This window comes from Neopelma chrysocephalum, unplaced genomic scaffold (genome assembly GCF_003984885.1).
Source record: "Neopelma chrysocephalum unplaced genomic scaffold, ASM398488v2 Primary Assembly neopelma1_132, whole genome shotgun sequence".
Classification (NCBI taxonomy): Eukaryota; Metazoa; Chordata; class Aves; order Passeriformes; family Pipridae; genus Neopelma; species Neopelma chrysocephalum.
In genome coordinates, this window is record NW_020897794.1 from 1006716 (window position 1) to 1027215 (window position 20500).

At 46.8% G+C, this 20500-nt stretch overlaps 1 protein-coding gene across 1 annotated transcript in view; it reads left to right on the forward strand.

Annotated features, from left to right (window-relative positions):
• AATF (apoptosis antagonizing transcription factor) overlaps window positions 1–20500 on the forward strand; it is a 48655-nt gene that overhangs the window by 11034 nt on the left and 17121 nt on the right. The window contains exons 5-9 of the mRNA XM_027698770.1: window positions 7665–7779; window positions 8108–8312; window positions 9322–9486; window positions 10230–10313; window positions 20091–20158. Coding sequence (XP_027554571.1) covers window positions 7665–7779; window positions 8108–8312; window positions 9322–9486; window positions 10230–10313; window positions 20091–20158 — 637 coding nt within the window. The remainder of the gene's footprint in view (window positions 1–7664; window positions 7780–8107; window positions 8313–9321; window positions 9487–10229; window positions 10314–20090; window positions 20159–20500) is intronic.

Below are 20500 nucleotides of genomic sequence, written 5' to 3' on the forward strand. Positions count from 1 at the left end.
TTGGAGCTCTGTTGTTGTGGGAATGTTTGGTCGGGTCGTGGGGTCCTTGATGTTTTTGTGCATGTGCAGAATTTGGGCTGTGAGAGGTACCAGGAAAGTGTTTTGTGGGTTGTCATTCCCATCTGTGAATTGTTCAGAAATTCTAGGTGGGAGGTAGTGGAGAAATGCAGGACATTTGTTTAACATGCAGTTTTGGGCTGTTTTCAGAAAAAAAACTTTTGCCCTTCCCCACAGAGTGCCAGGGCTTTTAGCTTGTGCTATTTAGTATTTTTGACCAGAATTGTCTCATCTTGCATAGGTGTGGTAAAATAAGTGCTCTCATTTGATGGGTGATCTCCATAGCCATGTGTGTTGGACACTGAGGTTGTTTAAGGTTAATTTGAAAGCTGCCTTAAATTCTAGAGCAAGAAATGGTGGGACAATCCCTGGTGGGTGACCTGATTCACCTGAACTCCAGACAGTGGGATTACACCACACTTAATCAGACAGGTTTGGCCACACTCGAGCTTCTCAAGATTAATAGCTAATTAAATTGAATTTAGCCAAATATTTGTGCATGTTAGTCTGTATACAGCACAAACAAGATGCAGGGAAACAAAGGCTTTAAAAGTGTCCAGACAAGCATGTGCAAATGTCAGCTAACTCGGATTAATTGGCAATTGGTTACCTTGAGATGGAAACTCGGTGCTTGTCATGATAAATATAATTAATGGCCTGGTATTATATGGGGAGGTCAGTCTAGATGGGCTAATGTTCCCTTCTGGCCTTAATATCCAGATAACTATGAGATTTCACATTTCCTCTTCCTTTCTTCTTCCTACCCATGTACTTGGGGATTCCAGCCTGGCAGAGGCAGGGATGTGTGCTGTCAGCCCCTTTGCATTTACTGTAATGTAAAACATCAGTTTTTATAAATCTCATTTTACCAGCCCCGTCCCCTCCCTGCTTTGGGCTGATATCAAAAGATGATGGTTGAGGGGAATCAGTAGAGCATGAACTTCATGGAAGTGTTTCTCTTTCTCTCCCTTCTCCGCTCTCCCCCTCCCCCAGCTCCCCTCTAATAAAACCCCTGAATACCCAGCCTTTATTCTGTTGTTGCATCTAGTTATTTTCTTTACTTTTAGCAAACTCATCTGTGTCTGATCCTGTTGTCCTTCCTGTCAGATGCAGCAATATTGGAGTGAAAGGGCTAAATTGAGGCCGTTCTGTAACTCTTTGGGAGTCAGCTGAACTGCTGGTGTGAAAGGGGGGGTGCAGCACTGGCTCCTTTGTGCCCAAGGAATACAATTTTCCCCTCTGCAAAGGCTTTTGCATCATTTGCATTCCAATGGAACCAGCAAATTGGGCCTTGGTGTGAGCAGACCTTTGCAATCAGCAGCAAAGTCTGCCTTTTTGCTACTATGGTTTGATAAAATTCCACAAACTCAGTGTTTTGGGAAGCGTGGCGGGAGCGTCCCTCCCATATTTTCCCAAATTTGGACAGATTTACAGGTGCTTTGTGCTAGGGTTGAGCTGAAGTCTGTGAGAAATGTGTATGTAACTGCAGCACCTCTAAAAAAATCACCTCCAGCCTATCATTTAGTCTGGGCTGGCTCTTGTAGCTTCTGTCTGAGGCTTGTCAGCAGCCTTTTATTGCTGTGCCCCCTTGGCTTTGGGGGCCCCAGGACATGCAGGGGTGCAAAGCTGAAGCTGGTGTGAGTCCTGCCTGCCCCACTATCCCTCCTACTGTTCATTACACAGTGGGAATTCCAGCCAAGCTGTTTTCCAAAGCCCCATGTTTAAGATGCTGATACCTGGAGGAATTCCCCCGCCTTTTCCGGGCTGGGAACGTCATCCTGCTGTTGGGAATATAGAGCAAGCTCCAAAAGTAATACTGACAGACTTCAGAATTATGATACACTGGAGCTCCGGCGTAATTCTTTGTTGAAGAAGTTAGAGGCCTAAAATGTTAAGGCTTATTGTTATTCCGAGTTGATAATCTCTGCCTTGCTTTAATAATTTTTCCTCATGCCTGGATAGCCTGCGAGTTGCACAATAATCACTCACACAGCTTTGTAATCAATGCCCAAAGTAATAGGATTCCGCTGGCCAACGGCAATTAATAAATTTGTGTCTTTTTTAAAACACTAGCAAGTCGGGCCTGAAATACGACTGACTGGCTTTCCTCATTTGCATATTTATTGCAGTGGAAAAATTCTTGCCGAATGATTGATGTTGAGCCTGCCTCTTGAATTCCAAACAGCACATTATTATGAAATGAAAAATGCCGGCCATACAGTTGATTAAAGTTGAAGACAGTGGAATCGGTGTTTTTTAAGATTGCGGGAGAATTAAAGGCATATTTTAATAGATGTTGACAAGAAGTGAACTAACAAAAGCAAAGCAAAGGATTTGCTTGAAAAGATTTAATCAAACGTGTTTCGTGGGGGATTAATTGCTGGGGATGACTAGTGCAAGTGGCTGGCTGGTGGATTTGAATGAGGAGTATTGTTCTGAGGCCAGCGGATCGAGGGCCATTTTGACCTGGAGTTTAACTCCTGTCCCGCAGCCCTTTGAAAGGAGAGAAAATTCCCCCCACTTCATCTGAATGCTGGGATAAACACCCTGTACCTGATAAAGATTCTCCTGGTTATGTGCAGCTATTAAAATAAAAGAGGTTGGGTTCCTCTCCTCCTTTCCATTTGCATAATGTGGTCGGAGCGCGCCCGCTCTGACAGGGAGACTCTCCACAGGGACACAGGGACTCTCCGTGGGGACAGGGGACTCTCTGTGCTGGCAGGGGGAACTCTCCCAGTATTTGGCAGCTGGGATTTTGCTCTGCATCCCGTCGTTCCAGCACCAGCTTTTGTGTGTGAGCACTTCCACAGCCTGTGGAGGTACGTGGAAAATGAAAAGCCGGCACGGCGATGATATTCCTGTGATGCCAGATCCTCAGGTTTAATTGAGGGGAAAAAGTAGTTAATTCCCGGTGTTGGTGTGGGCTCTGAAGTCGAGCTGAGTGCTGGGCAGGCGCTGGTTCCTGCTGGCACATCCTGGGAAGGGTGTTCTCTGTGTGTTCTGTGTGCACAGCAGAACCCAGGCTGTGGGAAGCACTGCCATGGCAGCGCCCTGCAAGGTGCCACAAGGAGCAAAAATCCTGGGAGTTTTGCCCTAATTTTAGGATCTCCTCCCTTACCCATTGCACTTGGAATCTCCTGGATTGATGCACCAGGGTCAGGTGGGAAGGAGGCGCCTGGTGGAGCAGTTTTGGGAATCCCAGGGCTTGGCTCTGTGAACCCGTCACGCTCCAAATCTGCTGGATGGGTGGAGCGGGGTTAGACGGGGAGGAATGTGCCCAGTGGAGAAGTTTTGGGAATCCCAGGGCTTGGCTCTGTGAATACCTTGGAAAGCCTTGAGGCTCCAGCTTTTTTCCACGGGCTCAAAGCTCCCTGCTGCTCCTCACCAGCTGCTGCTCTCCGCAGCTGCTTGGGAAGATGGAATGAGACCCCATTTTTAGAGGTCATGGAAAAGAGCACAGATCTTTTCTTGTGCAGGAAGCTGTGGGAGTGCTGGAGTAGGAGCATGGATGAGCACTGGAGCCATCCTGCATGACCCTGTGTGGGCTTCCACAGCAACTCTGCATGTGGAGAGGATGGAGAGCCTGGAGGGTCAGTCCCCTGCCACCAGGAGCTGTCCCCAGTCCGAGGGGGTGCCACCAGCACAGCCAGTTTGTCCATAACCACTGGCATTGACAAAATTGATTTTTTTTGTGGTTTGAGAGCAGCAGGACAGATTTCATCTCTGGTGGGTCTCCTGACACTTTGATACATGGCAGTGCTATCCCTGAGTGGAGCTAAATACTCCAGGGCTGCTTCCTGGCTGGGTGGAGGGATGTATGAAATGAGGACGTGTGAGGGAGTATTAACAGAAAGGCACACTTTGATTTACTGGTGCTGGCTCCCAGCTTTCCTGGTGGATTGATATGCTGCCTGCTGGATCTGGAAGAACTTTTTTACTCCTGTACACAAAATGAAGGGGCTCCTGTGGACTCTCAAAAGTGGCTTTTACAAGTTAGTGTCTCCCCACAGACACTCTTGAGTCCCATTTCAGCTGGAAGTTTTATTCAAACCATATTTGTTGTGTTCTTGGGGCAGCTGCAGGTGGATCCCACTCACCATCCTTTTTTCTTTCCCAGAGGGCGGCTTTAGGAAAGGTTTGATGGGAGGAGGGGTTGTGTGTTGTCCTGGGGTTCGTTTGCCTCCCCCACACACCGAGTTTGAGTTGTCTGGGGGGATTTTAGATGCAAAGAAGGGATCAACTTCCTTAGTTTTTAAGGCAGTGCTGAGTCACCTGCCCTCAAAAACCACAAGTTGGATGTGCAGAAGTAACTCCTGGAAAAGGAGATAGTTTTGAGATCTTGCTCACTGATGATTTATGGGCCAGTGTTAAAGGTGTCAGTTGTGACACTGGTGTCGATAAATAAGGTGGAATATTTACCCCAGCACGTTGGAGAGCAGATTATAAGGGATGCAGCAAAGCTGCCAGCACAGAGTGGGAGAGGCACCAGCTGGGGCGAACTGTGCCAGCAAAGTTGGGTCGGGAGAGTTTCACATTCCACAGTTTCCAGCTGCTTTCACAGTGCTGTGTCTGCAGTCACTGACACTGTCCCGGGCGCTGTGCTGGGAAGAGCAGCTGGGAATAAGCTGTTGGCATCAGGATCAGTGGGAGTAGGGGCAGGGCAGTTGTAGAGTTGTCAGCATTGTTTCATCCTTGGCTGGTTTGTGTCGATACCTTCTTGGTCCTGGAAGCTTTATAAACAAAACCATCAGGGACTGCCCGGGACCTCACACAGCTCATAGCAGTGGGAGATCCCTGCTCCATGGCCAGGGCTGGCATTGCCTGTCCCTGAGAGGTGTCACTGGCTTTGTTCTGTGAACGGAGCAGGAGGGACAGACCTGATGGTTCTCACATGTGAGAGCTGCGAGTTGGTCGCCTCAATGTACTGGGGCGTTTGAAAGCTCGGTGTTTGTGGCTGTTTTCTGTTTAATTGTGTGTTTCTGACAGGGAGCAACATTACAAAAAACGTGCTGGGGGGGCAGGAGAGTCAGTGTCTGGCTGCCTTTCCAAATGGCACAGTCTGCACCCCTGAAACAGTTCCGTTTTGTGCTGCCTTCGTTCACAAATGGGTTCAGACTCTTCCCCAGAGCAGTGGTGTAAAGCCAGACAAGGGCATTAGAGGGAAGAGAAGATGAAGAGCAGACTGGGAAGAAAACAGTCCCTTCTGGAATTAAACATGAAATGGATAGGGCAGGGCTGGATGGGAAGGGAGCAGGGTGACACTTGGCTTGTGAAGTTGAGTTTACAGCACACTTAAGCAGCCAACAGGAACAATGAGAATGCCATGCAGTAATGCTATTAAATACACAAGGACTGAAAACACGGAAATTACCCAGCTGTAAGAGGCTCGTGATGAAGCCACTGCCTGGAATAATTAGCCCTCCCACCTGGTTAGACGCACAGTCATTGTCTTCCCTGCCCTCTCCATCCCCTTCACTCCAAATAAAATTGCTCCCCATCCCCACTTCTGTTGGGGTCCATATCTCATAGCCTGGGGGAGCTTGAGCCTGTCTTTTATTTCCTTGCCTGCTTGCCGTGGCCCTGCTATACCCCAGAAGAGCTGGAGTGCTACTCCAGTTGTAATTGCCAGGATCAAAGCTGCCTGGGGTGCATTAGCACTGCTGCTGGAGGAGAGGCAGCGGGGAGAAAATAAACAGTTTCGGAAGCTCTGGGGACATTTAGCTGCGTTGCAGGCAGTGGGAAGGATTTTGCTGGTGTAAGCTGTGCACTCGGGCTGGGGTGGGGGCACTTTGCTTTTTGCAAGGGATGCTTTAGCTGCAGACACACACGACAAATGCATTTTTTAAAGGGCTTTTTGTCTGTTTGTCTCGTGGAATTGTTTTGATGCTCACACACGTCTGATTTACAAGTGCAGCAAACCTAATCCGTTAATAGGTTTATAGAGAGGAGTTGTCAGAACGTATCTATAATGAACCCTGGGCTCGGGGAGGATGAATCCAACAGCTGATCTGCAACAAAAATCTTAAAGCATCTTCTCCTTGACATTCCTGTTACTGAGGTCAGGCCGTAATTTATCTGGAGATGGTGACAACTGAGCAATATCACAGTGGTAACACGCAGGAGATTGAGACCTCTGAGTGTCTGGGCTGATTTCTGCTGGCACTGTCTCTGTCTGGCTGAGGAAGATTTGCTGTTCACTCTACCCATGATCTCTGTGTCCCCCATTAAAAAAAAAAAGAAATAAAGAAAAAATGGAGTGGTGAAAAGTTCTCTCTGTTCTTTTGTGCCAAATACAGAGAAGGAGGTTTGGGAGTTAAGCAGAGCAACCCCAGTGGTTTCATGGCACAGGAGGAACCAGAGGGGGCTCTGGGGAAGTGCCACCTCCTGCCCTCCTCACAAATCCACGTGCTCTGCCGGGCAGAGTGAGTTCAGTTTAGGTTTTTGGGTAGAAGTGTGCCAAGTGTTTTACCTGGGAGAGCTGACCCTGGGATTGATGTGTGGCCACGTGCAAAGGGAGGGTTTGTGTAGGCCCAGGCAAACACTTGTTTTCTATCGCAGAGTTCTGCAGGGAGGCTTGTTGGTTGCCACAAAAGAACTATTTTTAAGGAACAGATGCTGTGACAGTGTGCAGTTAACCTGTCCCATGGTCAGCTGCAACTCTGTGTCCTTGGAGAACATACAGTCATTGGAACAGACACTGTTTTTTCTCCATCTGTGTGGATACAGGAAAATGGTCAGTGGCAAAAGCCTTGGGATACCCAGCATCAGATCTACATTCAGGATTTGTGTGTGAACACCCTGGAGTGCAACTGCTCATCCCTGTAAAACTCACCTGTATTGCTCATTTTACACCTCTCCACAACAATCTTTTCTTCCTTTTTTTTTTCTGAAGATCTCTGGGCCTTCAGTTCTACTTTTTAGGTCAGGATCTTCTCATTAAACTTGCCAGGTCATTGTTTAAGTTTCTCCCACAGTTCAGATCTTGCTACACTTAATTTTACTTGCAGTCTAAGTTCTCCTCCCTCCTGTGTGGTGAGCACAGCGACGGTCAAAGCCCTGCAGGAGGTTGAGGTTTGGTTTTTCTTCTTGCAACATGCACATTGTGTACAAGAAGGGAAAGTCAGAGGTCAGTGTGGAGGGCCTGTACATAGGTGCATTTTCCCTTGTGTCATATTATTCAAATGAGTCTTGCTTCTGCTGCAGAACTTACCACAGGAGAGAAACGAGTGAGTCAGCAAAAAGACTGTTGTCACATGTGTGTTGCTTCTTTAGGATGTTAATCCTTCAGGCTCTGCAGTGGGAATGTTTGTGGATGAAACATTAGACCAGTACACTCCCAATGTGCAGCCAGGCAGATGTTTAGAAGGCAGTTCTGCCTCCTTTCCTCCCTTCTTAGGAAAGAAATGTTCTCCTCCAGCGTGGTGGTGTTTGACATTAACAGCCATAAATCAGTTTGAAGATAAAGCTCTGACTGATTATAGACAAACAGTTAATGGGACATGCAGTGGCTGCGGCAGAAATTCTGATTCAAGATGAGAAACTAAGCACTGCAAAGCTGAGTGTTCACCAGGAGCAAGAAATTGTCACTTGTGTCTCTTGCTCTGCAGGTTGTAAAACTCTGGAGGCCTTGCTGAAAGTGCTGGTGGAGCTTCAGGACGAGCTGCTTTATCAGTACCCAGGCACGAGGCACCTGGTGGATGGAAAGCAAGCAAAAGCTGAGAGGTAAATGCAAAAATAGGCAAGATATTTCTGAATCTTTCTGAATCCTTTGCCTCCAGCAAACAGGACAATGCACAACCTTCCTGACCGCCCTCACTCTGCTGTTCTCTCTGTTACTGCTGTGTCTGGGTGACAGATACTCCGGACAAATGACCATTTGGATTCCTTCTGCCTCGTGGGAAGTGTGTTATGTAGTTTTTCTGATAGTGGAGCAGGAGCTAAGCCATGGACCTTGTGCCAAAAACACCACCACGGTGTGGAAAAAGCCACTGAGAACTCACACGTTGCCTTAGAGAGGGGTAGGGTGTTCAGCCTGCGTGTTTTGTTCTAGTGAGGATGAAATCCCGAGCAGCAGCGACGAGGAGCAGGTGGACAAGGCCCAGGAGAAGAGGAGGAGCCTCCCCAAGCGAAAGCTGAAGTTTGAGGAGTACCCCGAGTTCATCGCCAAGCGCTACGCGGAGCTCAGGCCCTACAGGAACAGCGTCCTGCAGAAGTGGCACAACAAGACAAAGCTGGCAACTGGCAAAATGGGAAAGGCAAGTCTTGGCTTGTGTGTGCTGACCTGCTTTTGTTGAGCAGAGATTTGGGGATCAAGTGTGAACTGAAAGAAGGGACATTTGGGGTTGGTATATGGAAGAAATCCTTCCCTGGGAGGGTGGCGAGGCCCTGGCGCAGGTTGCCCAGAGAAGCTGTGGCTGCCCCATCCCTGGAAGTGTCCAAGGCCAGGTTGGACGGGGCTTGGAGCAACCTGGGATAGTGGAAGGTGTCCCTGCCCATGGCAGGGGGTGGAAGGAGATGAGCTTTAAGGTCCTTTCCAACCCAAACCATTCTGTGATTCTGAGTTTATTTGGAAGTTTCGTATCGTGGATGTTCCAAGTTAAGCTGAGAGGTAAAGCAGCAAGAGCTAAATACACAGGGACACACTTTTCCCCAACCTTAGAGGAGTTTGGAAAGGAGCTCAGCCCTCACATATCAAAGGCATAAGCCTTTTGTTTTGAGCAGACAGGCAGGAATAACCTTTTCAGGGACAAACGTTTTCCCAAGTTTGGGGAAAAACTCTTGGTTGGTGTTGGTGATCTCCCGACCAGACATCTCACCACAGCCAGTCTCCAGCAGCAAATAAGCCCTGTGAAAATGCCACTGTTGCTGATCTCCAAGCTGTTTATGGTTTCTAACAGAACTGGGGCCTTTTGTGGCTCTCCTCCTCCGTGGAGTGTACATTTAATACAATGGGTAATCATTTCACCCGGAGATCCAGGGTCTCCTCACATCTCCGAGTTAGTATTAATCATTGAGAAGTTAATCTGAACCAGAACAGCAAAGGCATTTTATTAAGCCGGGCGTCGAGTTGCCTCAGGTTGGGAAGGGAGAGCGAGGGGAGAAACAAATAAAAAAAATCCTAACAGAAATCCCTGCGACGCAACCCAAACCCCCTCCTCCTCGGAACGCTGTCTGCTTATCCACTGACATGGAAAGATAGGGGGAACATTGCTGCCTTGAGGAAAAGCTTTCTGCATTATCTGACACTGGTTAATGCTGTTGCAGGGTTTCGGTGCCTTCGAGCGCTCCATCCTGACTCAGATTGATCACATCCTGATGGACAGGGAGCGATTGCTCCGGCGCACCCAGACCAAGCGCTCCGTGTACACCGTGCTGGGCAAGCAGGAGCAGGAGCCCCAGCCAGCCCCCCAGCCCGGGCCTGAGAACTTGGTAAGGGGGCCTTGTTTCTTCTAACTCACCCTGCAGCAGCAGGGAAACTCTGCACAGCAATTAGCAGAGGGACCGTTCTCGTTGGTGAGAATTTATGGAGGAGACACCTGAGCGCTGGTTCGTGCGGTGTAACAGCTGAGGAAAAGATGTGGGCATTTCAATCCCAGTTTTATGGTGTTTGCATTATCTCCCGTCCCAGTTCTTGGCAGGGTTTGGGCTGGGATTGTGCCTCTCCTGTGCTGGAGGAAGTGATGCTCACTAAATCTGCTTTTCGAGGCTACAAAACTTGCTTTTTATGCTGCAGTTCAGAGTCTTTAACCCAGAAAGTCACTTCCAAAATTGTACTGCATATAACCTACAGAATACATTAGTGGTAAGTCCGTTATTAATTTAGTATTTAAGAATGAATAAATACTCAATTCTGAGAGATCAGGTAGAATTACTGCACTAGCAAGATGTATTTTTGCCATTACATTAAAAATATCTGTAGTATTTTGCCAGAAAGACTTTGCAGAGTCCTATTTATTTCCCAGTAAAGGTATCATAAATCTATTTTGGCATTGGCAACGTTTCTGCCTTACCTTTGAATGTATTCCTAGTCCTTAAAAGCTTGTTATGTTGGGTGCTTTTCTCCATTCCTTCATATCATCAAGTGTGTTTACAGGCTGCTGCATGTGATGCCGTTGGAGTTAGGGACAGAAATGTTCACATGTGAGCTTTCAGTATTTCCTTTGTGCTTCCAGGAAGTGCTCCCTCCCTCAGATTCCAACAGACACCTGAAGGACATAGATGAGGAGATATTTGATGATGATGACTTTTATCACCAGGTAGGTGATGGTAAATATGTGGAGTTATGCCTCCAGTTGGTTTTTAATACTTACAGAGATAATGCAGTTGGTTCTGTGCTCTGTATTTCTTGTTCCTGTGAAACTCAGCTACCTGTTTCAACATCCAAAATCTCTGTGGATAGCTCAGGGGACTTTGCTCTCAGTTTTTGTTGTAGGGGGCTGGGTGAGCTCAAACCTGGCACTGCTGCTCTGGGGGTGTCAGGGCTGCAGGGTGAGTCTGAGCCTGGGGAATGTTGCTACACAAGAGAAAAAAAATCACTGAATTCCCTGAAGGTGACTGTTCTCCCTGGGCAGAGTCCCCTTATGAAAAACAATCCTAGCAGACCCTCAAAAGCACAGAAGTTACTCCTGTCTCAGCTTGAATCATCTCACCTACAGCTGAATGGGAGAACTGCAGGGCTTCTCTGGCACTTCTCTTGGAGTCATTCCAGCTTGGATCCGGGCCAGTCATCCTTTTAATTTGCAAAATTCTTAGAAACAAGGAGCCTGCACCCAGTGCACGGAAACCTTGTGTTTGTAGCTTGTTTAAATAAAGACAGTGCCAGCTTTGTGAAAAATGGAAATTGTCACATATTGAGGAATATGTCACTGTAATTCCTTCCCCGAGGCACGAAAACCTGGGTCTGCTTTGATGATCCACAGAGAGCTCGAACTTCAGGACTAGACAAATATCATTATATCATCAGAAAGCCAGAAATTTTTGATCTGAATGGTGTTCAGAGTGTCTAGTGAAGTGTTAGGGCAGTGGAAGAGAGCTGTTGCCAGGTGCTCTGGTAACTGATTTAACCAGAAGCATTTGAATTCTTCCAAAATTTAAGGTTTCATGTACAGAGCCAGGACCAGGGGTGAATGAAAAGGTGCATTAAATTGGTAATTCTTGTCTGTGTTTTACCAGTAGGAAATACAGAGAACTTTAAACATTGCCTTTTTTTTGCCCTCTGAGGAGGTTTCCAACACACTTCCAATGTCCCAAGAAAATTTTTGTAGATCTCACCTGGTGCAGAATCCAGACAATTTGAATATTTAGTGTTTGTGAGGGATCTCCTCAGGGCAGTCTGCCTTGGAGCCAAGATTGCATTCCAAGCTACAGCTCCTCTCCAGGCTCTGTATTTATTGTAGGTGCATCTCCACTGCTGTGGGTTGAGCAGCATCTCTGGGGCAGGGGAGGATGCCAGGCCCCCCTGTGTGGGCTCTAAATGGTGATCAGAGAGTGCCTGTCTTGTTGGGACCAGGGATTGAAAGGGCCTAATCTGTGAGGTGGAATTTGGGGGCCAGGTGGACCCTAAGAACACAAAACAAATTAAGTCAGTGTAACAAAATCATGGAGTGGTCAAGGAGAAATAGCTGAGATTGACAATCCGTGGACTCTGTGCAGAGAAGGTGCTTATTGGCCATGAAATGTTAAATTTTCAAAAGAAAAATAGCAATAGATGAATGGCCCAGTCTTCCCTTCTAATAACTTTAACTCCGATAAATCGTGATTTCAGAAATATGACTAGTCCCAGCTTAGCTTTTCCCCTCGCTGGTTAATTGGGGTGCTGGGGTTAATCTAAATTAAAACTTAAACTAATAGAGGTCATTGAGGGAAGAGAATCACCTGAGTAAAACAAATGGGTCTGCCAGGCACAACTGTATCTTGGCCATTTCCCAAGAGGGAAGTGGCAGCAAATTGGAGTTGTTTCAGCACTCGGCAGAGGTGAAGGATGGGTGACACGGGTTTAATGCGCGGCACCTCCGGAAGCGTTCCAGATTGCATTCCAGGCTGCACCAACTGCTCCTGGATGGGAGCAGGACCAGCCAGCAACATCTGGCAGCACAGCGAGGGATGGGTGCAACTTTGGGAACCCCGTGGACTCTAAATATGGTGCTTAGCCTGGTGCAGGCTTTAATCACTTCCCACTCCTTGGCAGCGGGCTCCGACAGCTTATCCCGGCCTCGTACATCACGCGCAGACATCTGCTGAGCCGCCAGGCAGCCACACATTCATTTTCCTTTCTTGCTTGGGGTTTTTTTTTTTTATATCCCTCCCTCCTTCTCTTCCTCTCTCCCTCCCTTCCGCCCTTCTTCTCCCCTCCCATCCCCACCACGCTTCCTGGGAGGGATGATCCGCACAGATCCCCGGTGGTCGTGGGGACGCAGCCACCACCCAGCCCCTGTTCCACTGGCCTGGTTAATGTCCCGTGTTCAGTGGGGTTTGGCAGAGGTTGGAGCTGTGGCCGGTTCAGTGATGAGGCTGGAGAAAATGGCTGTGTGTTTTCTCTGTCACCTCCCAATTAAATGGGATTCATAAAGTGCTTTCCTTTATTTGTCAGGGCGCTGAGCCGGAGCTGAGCGCGGCATTCAGAGAGGGGAGAGTGCAGCACAATAGAGCTGACAGGGCCCTGAATGGGTTTGCTTTCACATGGGTCATAACTGTGCAGTGCTTTTGTGTGTGGGTGTGTGATTGCATGTGTGGATATAAATAAAATGTAGGAAAGGAGCTGGTTCTTCAGGAGTGCTCAGCAGCGGCGCTGGTTGTCGGAGCTGAGGGTGCTCCCAACCTCTGGCCTCTGTGCATTATACTGATTGCAGGGTGCAGTTCAAGACCTGCTCTTTTCTTCCTGTTTAAATCTCCATCCAGACTTTTCTTTTTTTTTTGGTATCACTTTCATTTTTCTAAATAACATTTTGTAATTATTAATTTATTTTGATTACTGCTTAAAAGGTAAACATTCAGATAAAGAATAGCACTGGAAACCAACTTCCTCTGTGTGTCAGTGGGAAATTAGGCAAGTAAAAATGAACAAGAGCTGATGAATGTGCACAAGTTAATGATAACAGAATAAGTAGCTATACTGTTTTATAATAGATTATAATACAAAACTCGTTAATGAATATGTTTTTCTTGTGGAAAAACAATTTTCTTGTCCAGGTCTTGGTGTTCAGTAGAATTCAGCAGGTGTGTCTGGGGGAATTTTTTGATGATTCAGGACTTAACTCTCTTCTGCCTGTTCATCCCACTTTGCCTTTTCTCCTATTCTTCACTTGTTTTATAAGCAAACACAAAATTTTTGTTGTAGTGCCCATGTTGAATGGTGAATTATGCAAGTGAAATATTTTTATTTGGGTGGCACTGAGTGGGAATAGTTAAACTGTTTCAGAAGGATCCTCATCACTGGCTAGAGCCCAGTTCCTTTTCTTTTAAAGTCTCCTTCCTACGTGGTTTTAAGGGAAGAAAAGGGCTTTTTATTTTTAGAAGTCATATTTACGTAGAATTCATTACAGCTGATATTGCAGCATTAAGACTTAAAATTCCAGCCTGCTACCAGGGAGCTGCTGGTCTGACATGCTACAGTGGAGATTTTATTATTAGGTTGAAATACTCCTCTGGTAAAGGAGAGAGTGGAAATTGCTTTATTTCCAACAGGAATTAGGTTAGTGTTCATATGCTAAGTGTTCCACTGGTAGCAGCTCTTCCCAGAACAAATGTTCATCATTGATGGCAGCAGGTATGCCTAAGGAGAATTGGGAATATACATAATTCCTTTTTTTTCTCTGCTCTCCTGCTCCCTCCTCCCCTGGTTTTGGTTGTGTTGTACGTCACTGTGTTTTATAACAACCCACAGTCACCAGCCTTGTCCATGGGCTTCAGAAGCTGAGAGCAGCCAAAGGGGATGGGGAACATCCAAGGAAACACTAAAGACTTCCAAGAGGGGTGGCAGCAACTTGCCAAGCAGGAATGCCAGTGGCTGGGGAGGAATGTCATCCCTGCACACAGCCTCACGTTGGCAGAGCTGTTCCTGCCTGGGAGTCACCCCAAGGTGAGCTCGTGTGAACGGTGAGGAGGAGACTTGGTGCCTTCCTTACCTACACCCTGACTGCTTGGGGAGGAGCTGATCCTGGAGAAAATGCTGCTTAGCTGTAGGACTGCTGTCTTGCTTTATTGCTGTCCCTGTGGAGTGGCTCTGCATGTGCCTGCCCACTCAATGTGACACTTAGGCTTTTACAAGAGACCAAGAAATCTCACTGATTTCCTTTTTCCTGTCCTAGTGTTCAGATTCACAGACTGATTTAAGGCCCCTTTAAGGAAAGACCTTAAAGACCACCCAATTCCAACCCCCTGCCATGGACAGGGGCACCTACCACTGGAAGGTTCCCCCAGCTTTAATCTGAGTAACACAAAATAAACCTGCACCTCTCAATCTCGTGCTAAGATACTTCCAGATCAATTTGTTTCTGTTCTGAGTCGTCCTTTTATCTAAATCCCATCGTGTGGTTCTTTAAATCCCACTATACCACTCCTTAAATCCCACTGTGTGGCTCTTCAGAAAACTTTACCTGATGGGGGGAATTCCCCCTCCTGTCTCAGGCGGTTTCCTGGGCCCCTTCCTCTCCCAGGAATTTGATAATGCCATAAACAAGTAATTACTAATCCAGTGAACTATTAAAAGTCGATAATGGTGAAGAATAGAGAGAAGACTGGCTTTGTGACAAGCTGGTTTACCTTAATTAAACCGGTGAGTGATTAATATGGACAGCTGATCTTGTGGCTTTAATTAGATGCATTTAGAGTTTTGTGTGAATAAGAGATGTCTCGAACCATCCCACAGGTTAATGGCAATACAATACTCTTATCACAGGCATGTATCTTTCAAATGGCTGGGTAGATGGTTAATAACACGTTTTAAAGCTTGATTTGGAACTTCTCTTAATGGGTTATTAGAAAATAGGCAAGTCTGTGCATCTTACACAAACCTGAATTTGAATAAAATGGTTTTCATTTTATTCGTTCTTGCTGATTTCGTTCTTGCAAATTAAGTTTTTGTAAATAGATTTCAGAAAAATAAATTTTAAGAAGTGTTTGGGGGGGGGTTGAAGTAACATTTGAGCTGCAGTCTTAAATTTTCTCTAGTGTTGGTACAAATCCAAATGGTGTTACACTGTTCCTGAGTGGGGCTTGAAAGGAGAAAAGGAACAGCTTGTTTTGTACCTCCAGGCAGAACTCAGGGCAAAATGTTTGCTGAGTGAGTCCTGGGCTAGAAACATGATTTATGCTGTTGTTGCAGGATAAATTCATATGATTCACCATGTCTCTTTAAGGACTAAAGCAGAAGAAAGTTAGATTGGATAGTAATGAAAATGCATTGATAAAATGCAGCTTTGACAACTTTCTGCTCAGGAGTGACTTTGCATTTTCACCAGGAGGGAGGAAAAGCATCTGGTGGTGCACATCTTCACTTGGACTCAACAAATTGCATGTAGCTTCTCTCTTTTTATTTCCTACAGTGATTTTGTTAAAAAAACCCTGCTTTTTAGACTGTTAAAAAAGACCTGCACCCCACAGTAGTTGTGCATTCACTGTCTCTAGCAACAAACACCCATTTAGCTAGAAAAGTCCACATAACCATCTGCAAATATTTCAGAGTTCCTCACTAATAAAGTGAATAATTTTTTTTAGGAGTGACAGAGTGTTCTAGTAAAGTTAAGCAGCTGCTGGCAAACCTAAGTCTGGGTTTCTCCCATTTTTCTCATTGTTTCAGAATCCACAGGCAGTGGAATCTTTCTCTGTTTCTGTTGCTTCCAGCAGGTGACTGAGCTGGGAGAAGCAGTCCAAGGCTCTCCTTTTGCATTGTGTGCAGCTGTTTTCAAATGAACATTGTCAGACCTGTGTGATATTATTATTATTATTATTATTATTGAGTTAGGGACCCTGGCAGAGCTGTGCTCACCTCTGGGCACACCTGACTGGGGGAATTCAAAGGCACCAGTGCCACTTGCAAGACAGAGCAGGTGCCTTTGATGCACTGTGGCACAAGTGACCCGTGCCTTCCCTGGCTTTTCTGAAGGTCTTAATAACACCAGAGAAAAAGTCATTCCTTTTGTTCCAATTTTATATCCGAGCTTTGTAAACTCGAGCCCTTGATATACTACAGATGGACTTTCTTTTTTAATTTGATTTGCTCTGTAAGGTCTAAGACAAAGTGAGCCTTTTGTCAGGAGGCTGATTTCAGCCATCCTTAGCTCTTTGTCTCAACTGGAAATTCTTAGGGGTCTGCAAATCAGAAAGGTCAGCCACTGTAGTATTAGAAACACTGATAGATAGTGCATGGAAATGAGACCTAACCTCTAAAATGAAAATTGACCTCTAAAATGAGAAATGAATCTCTATTACCCTTCAACAACACCCTGATGGCATTTCTAAGTCCCTCTAATTTCGTGCAGTGTACTTTGTGTGCATCTCTTTAACTGGCGTGGAGAGGGGGCCCTTTAGGGTGAATCCTTTAGGAAGCACTTCCTGACTCTGCTGTGGGTTTTGGCTTTGGTGGCAGCCAAGGCAGGTGAATACTGATGACTTTGGAAGCTCTTGGACCTGTTCTTGTGGGAACACTCTGGTCTGTGTGAGTAGCTGTGGATTGTCAGCTCTGGTGTGCTCAGGACACAGGACAGGCAGCTCCCAGCTTGTGGGTCTGGGCAAACCACACCACCATCTCCAGACCACCCCAAACCATCTCCAGACCACCCCAAACCATCTCCAAAGCACCCCAAACCATCTCCAAAGCACCCCAAACTATCTCCAGACCACCCCAAACCATCTTCAGACCACCCCAAACCATCTCCAGACCACCCCAAACCATCTCCAAACCATCTCCAAAGCACCCCAAACCATCTCCAGACCACCCCAAACCATCTCCACACCACCCCAAACCATCTCCAGACCACCCCAAACCATCTCCAAAGCACCCCAAACCATCTCTAGACCACGCCAAACCATCTCCAACCCACCCCAAACCATCTCCACGGGCTTTTCTTCCCTCGCGTGGTTGGTGGTGCCTGGTTCTGCCTGGGGAGGGGTTGGGGTGGTGTTATTGGCCAAACTCTGTGGAGTTCAGAAGCAGGCACGTGAGGAGCTCTCTTGGCAGACATCACCCCTTCCTTCCAGAGAAAACCAAACTGGGATTAGCAACTTCCTTCTGCTCCACGTCGCCCGACGCAGTTTGTCCTTCTGGTCCCAGCTTTCAGTAGGGGCAGCTCAGAGTTGGCAGCTGAGCTTCTGGACGTGGCTGTGCTTCGTTGCAGTTGTGTTTGCTTCCATGGGAGACTGAGCTGAGGGTTTTTAAAAGTTCAGGGAAGATGTGAAGGAGGGAAAGCAAAATAGGATCTGTTTCAAATCAAAGCCTTTTGATGCCGAAATTGCCTAACTCAGGCTCAGTCTTCACACATCAGGGCTCAACGCTGATAGTGATTTACTTACACTTCCTAGTTAATAATTAGACATTGGGAGACACCATATATCATTCCTAATGGAATATATGGGATCTGATGAGAGTTTTCTGTTTTGACTAATAAATTTTAACCAGAATCGCCAGGCTTAATGAAATACTGCGGCCTCGGAAGTGTTTTAAGTCTTGTGCTGGGAAAACAGTGTAGCTTTATTCAGTAAATGAATTTATCATTCCCTCTGTATCCCGAGCCCTGGCTGGCTCTGGAGCAGGGGCTGAATGCAGCACTCTGAACTAGAAGGCGGAAAACTAATCAAATCCTTAAAGACCAAAGGCAACGAGGCCTGGGCTGACTTTTTCAGTGGTAGCCTCTGGCTACATCCACTTTTATTTTAGTAACCATTGTTAGCATGATTTATAACTTCAGCTCCAGACATATGCTGTTTAGATGTAACAAGATGCTTTGCAGCTTTTCTTCTTATTTCCTAATTTCCCTCTTGCTCCTGCTTTATTTTACTTCTCCCTCGTCTTTGTCTCCCTCTGCTCTTCCCAGCAGTGTCCCCAAGTCCTGCAGTTGACACTGTTGTGGAAGAACATTTGGAACAGTGGAAGACCTTGGCAGTGCCAAGGTCAACAAAACTAGTACAGGAACCTGGCCCAAAAATGCCTCTTAGAGTCATGGAATGGTTTGGGTTGGAAGGGACCTTAAAGCCCATTCAGTTCCACCCCCTGCCATGGGCAGGGACACCTTCCACTAGCCCAGGTTGCTCCAACCTGGCCTGGGACACTTCCAGGGATCCAGGGGCAGCCACAGCTTCTCTGGGCAACCTGTGCCAGGGCCTCCCCACCCTCCCAGGGAGGAATTCCTTCCCAATATCCCATTTAACCCCACTCTCTCAGTTTGAAGCCGTTGTTCTGACCAGGATGGGCGTAGGTGTAAGATCTTGGCAGCACTCCTTGGTCTCCCAGTCTGTGGATTTCTGGGCCACCAGGAAGAGCAAATCCTTGTGGAAATGTCCTGCTGCTCAGCTCCCTGGGAGCTTGGGATGTCTGTGTGTGACCATCCCCGTGTGCCTTCTCTGCTCAGCAGTTTTCCCTCTGCCTCGTGCCAAGGAACGAGACAAGAGGAGACAGTAAACACACCTCAATGCTGGAAGAGGAAGAAACCACTAAAACCTCTCTGCACCACTTCTCACTGCTGTTCCAACCCTCCCTCCCACCTTGCTTTTGACAGAATATTGACTAGAAACCAAGATCCCATTTCTGCTTAGCCTTAAGGGCAGCTGTTTACAGAGTGGCAGTGTTACACAGGTTTACTGTGTCGTATGTCTGTGTAACACTGGATTTGGATCTTGTATTTAGCTGCCAGAAGTGACTGTGATGAAGTGGGAGAGATAAACTGATAGATTGTGTGCCAGAAAGATGTTGGGAATCAATCAGATAAACAGGGCAGAGAAGTAGCTTGCTGTTTTCTAGTGATAATAAACCAGTGGCCTCTCTCCTGGAATTTTTTAGTGTAATTGCTGCAGTAATGATCTCCAAAAATAAGCAAATAGAAAAAAAATAGTAGTGGCAGGTTTTTAATTATGTTTGAATCACTTTTTTTTTTTTTTTTGGTAATGTGATGTATACTCTGAAGGAGAGGAAAGTATAGGTTGGAGCAAAAGCATCCTGCATCCTTTCTTCCCTGCTGTCTTTGTGGAATTGCCTGGACTCTGGTTTCCAGGTGGGGCTGTTTCGGGTGGTTCTGAGCTGAGGCAGTAACTTCACTGGGTGGTGAAATGTTGGCATCTCTAAAGCAGTCAGTGCCCCTCAGTTTTGGAGGGTTTATTTCTGTTCTTGGTGTTAATATCCTGGCTGATACCCAAGGCACAGCACGTACAGCTGACAGTGAGTGGTGATAAACACACAGCCCCAGTCAGCTATCCAAAAAGGCTGTTCACAATATTCCTTGGCTGCAGGAAGCAAAAAGGACAAACCCCCAGCCCTCAGGACACGAAAAGAAATAGAAAAGCCTGCTTGAGCATTCCTGCTCTAGCTGTAAAAATGATTTTGCTGTGCTGCTCCTCGGAGTGAGTGTTACTGCCCAGCAGGGCTTGACTTCTGTTGGGCAAGTGCTTCAGGTTCCCCCCTGCCCTCCCCAAACAAAGGGTGGGGTGAGGCCTGTGGGGCTGAGCTCTTCCTGCAGATCTGCCTGTGTTGAAGGGAAGACTAAACTACTCCTGGGTCCATCTGAAACTGTGCACAGAAACTCTTTGTGGTGGCCTTCGGTGTTATGCCCCAGTCACACACTCTATGGGGATACTTTGGAAGAGGAAGATGACCTACAGTTACTCAAACTTTTACCATAGCCATTGGCTTTTTCCCTTGGAAAGCTCTTTGTGCAGAGCAAATGTTACAAAGCCTCGGGTTTGGCTTGAGGTTTTCTAGGGAGTTTCAAAAACGAGGCCCTTGGGAACCTGGCAGCTAATTCTTAATTCTTCTTAGAAACCTGTGGGCCTGTTTGCATTGACGTGTCCTTGCTGGGCTGTAAGTGGGAATTTTGTCTTTCTTCCAGCTCCTTCGAGAAATGATCGAGCGTAAAACCACTTCCCTGGACCCCAACGACCAGGTAGCAATGGGCAGGTAAGGAGGGAGGTGTCTGTAACATCACTGCCTTCATCCCAGCACTGCATTCCAGCAAAATCACCTGTGGGCTTCCAGTCCAGCTCATTGGAGAGGGAAAAATACCGAGTCAGGCTGGAAAAAGCATCTGGGCATAAGAAATTGCATAAGAAATTATTAAATCTTCATGACATTAGTCAGGAAGCTCATCCCCTGTAACATGTTCCTTGGTTATGGATCACACAGTCTGATTTTTGAGCTGTGCCCTGGTTTGTGTGTGATCCCCTGGAGATACTTCCCAGATATTTCCAGGTATTTCTGTCTTTAGTGGTTCAAGCAGCACTGAGGGAATCCATACCTCTG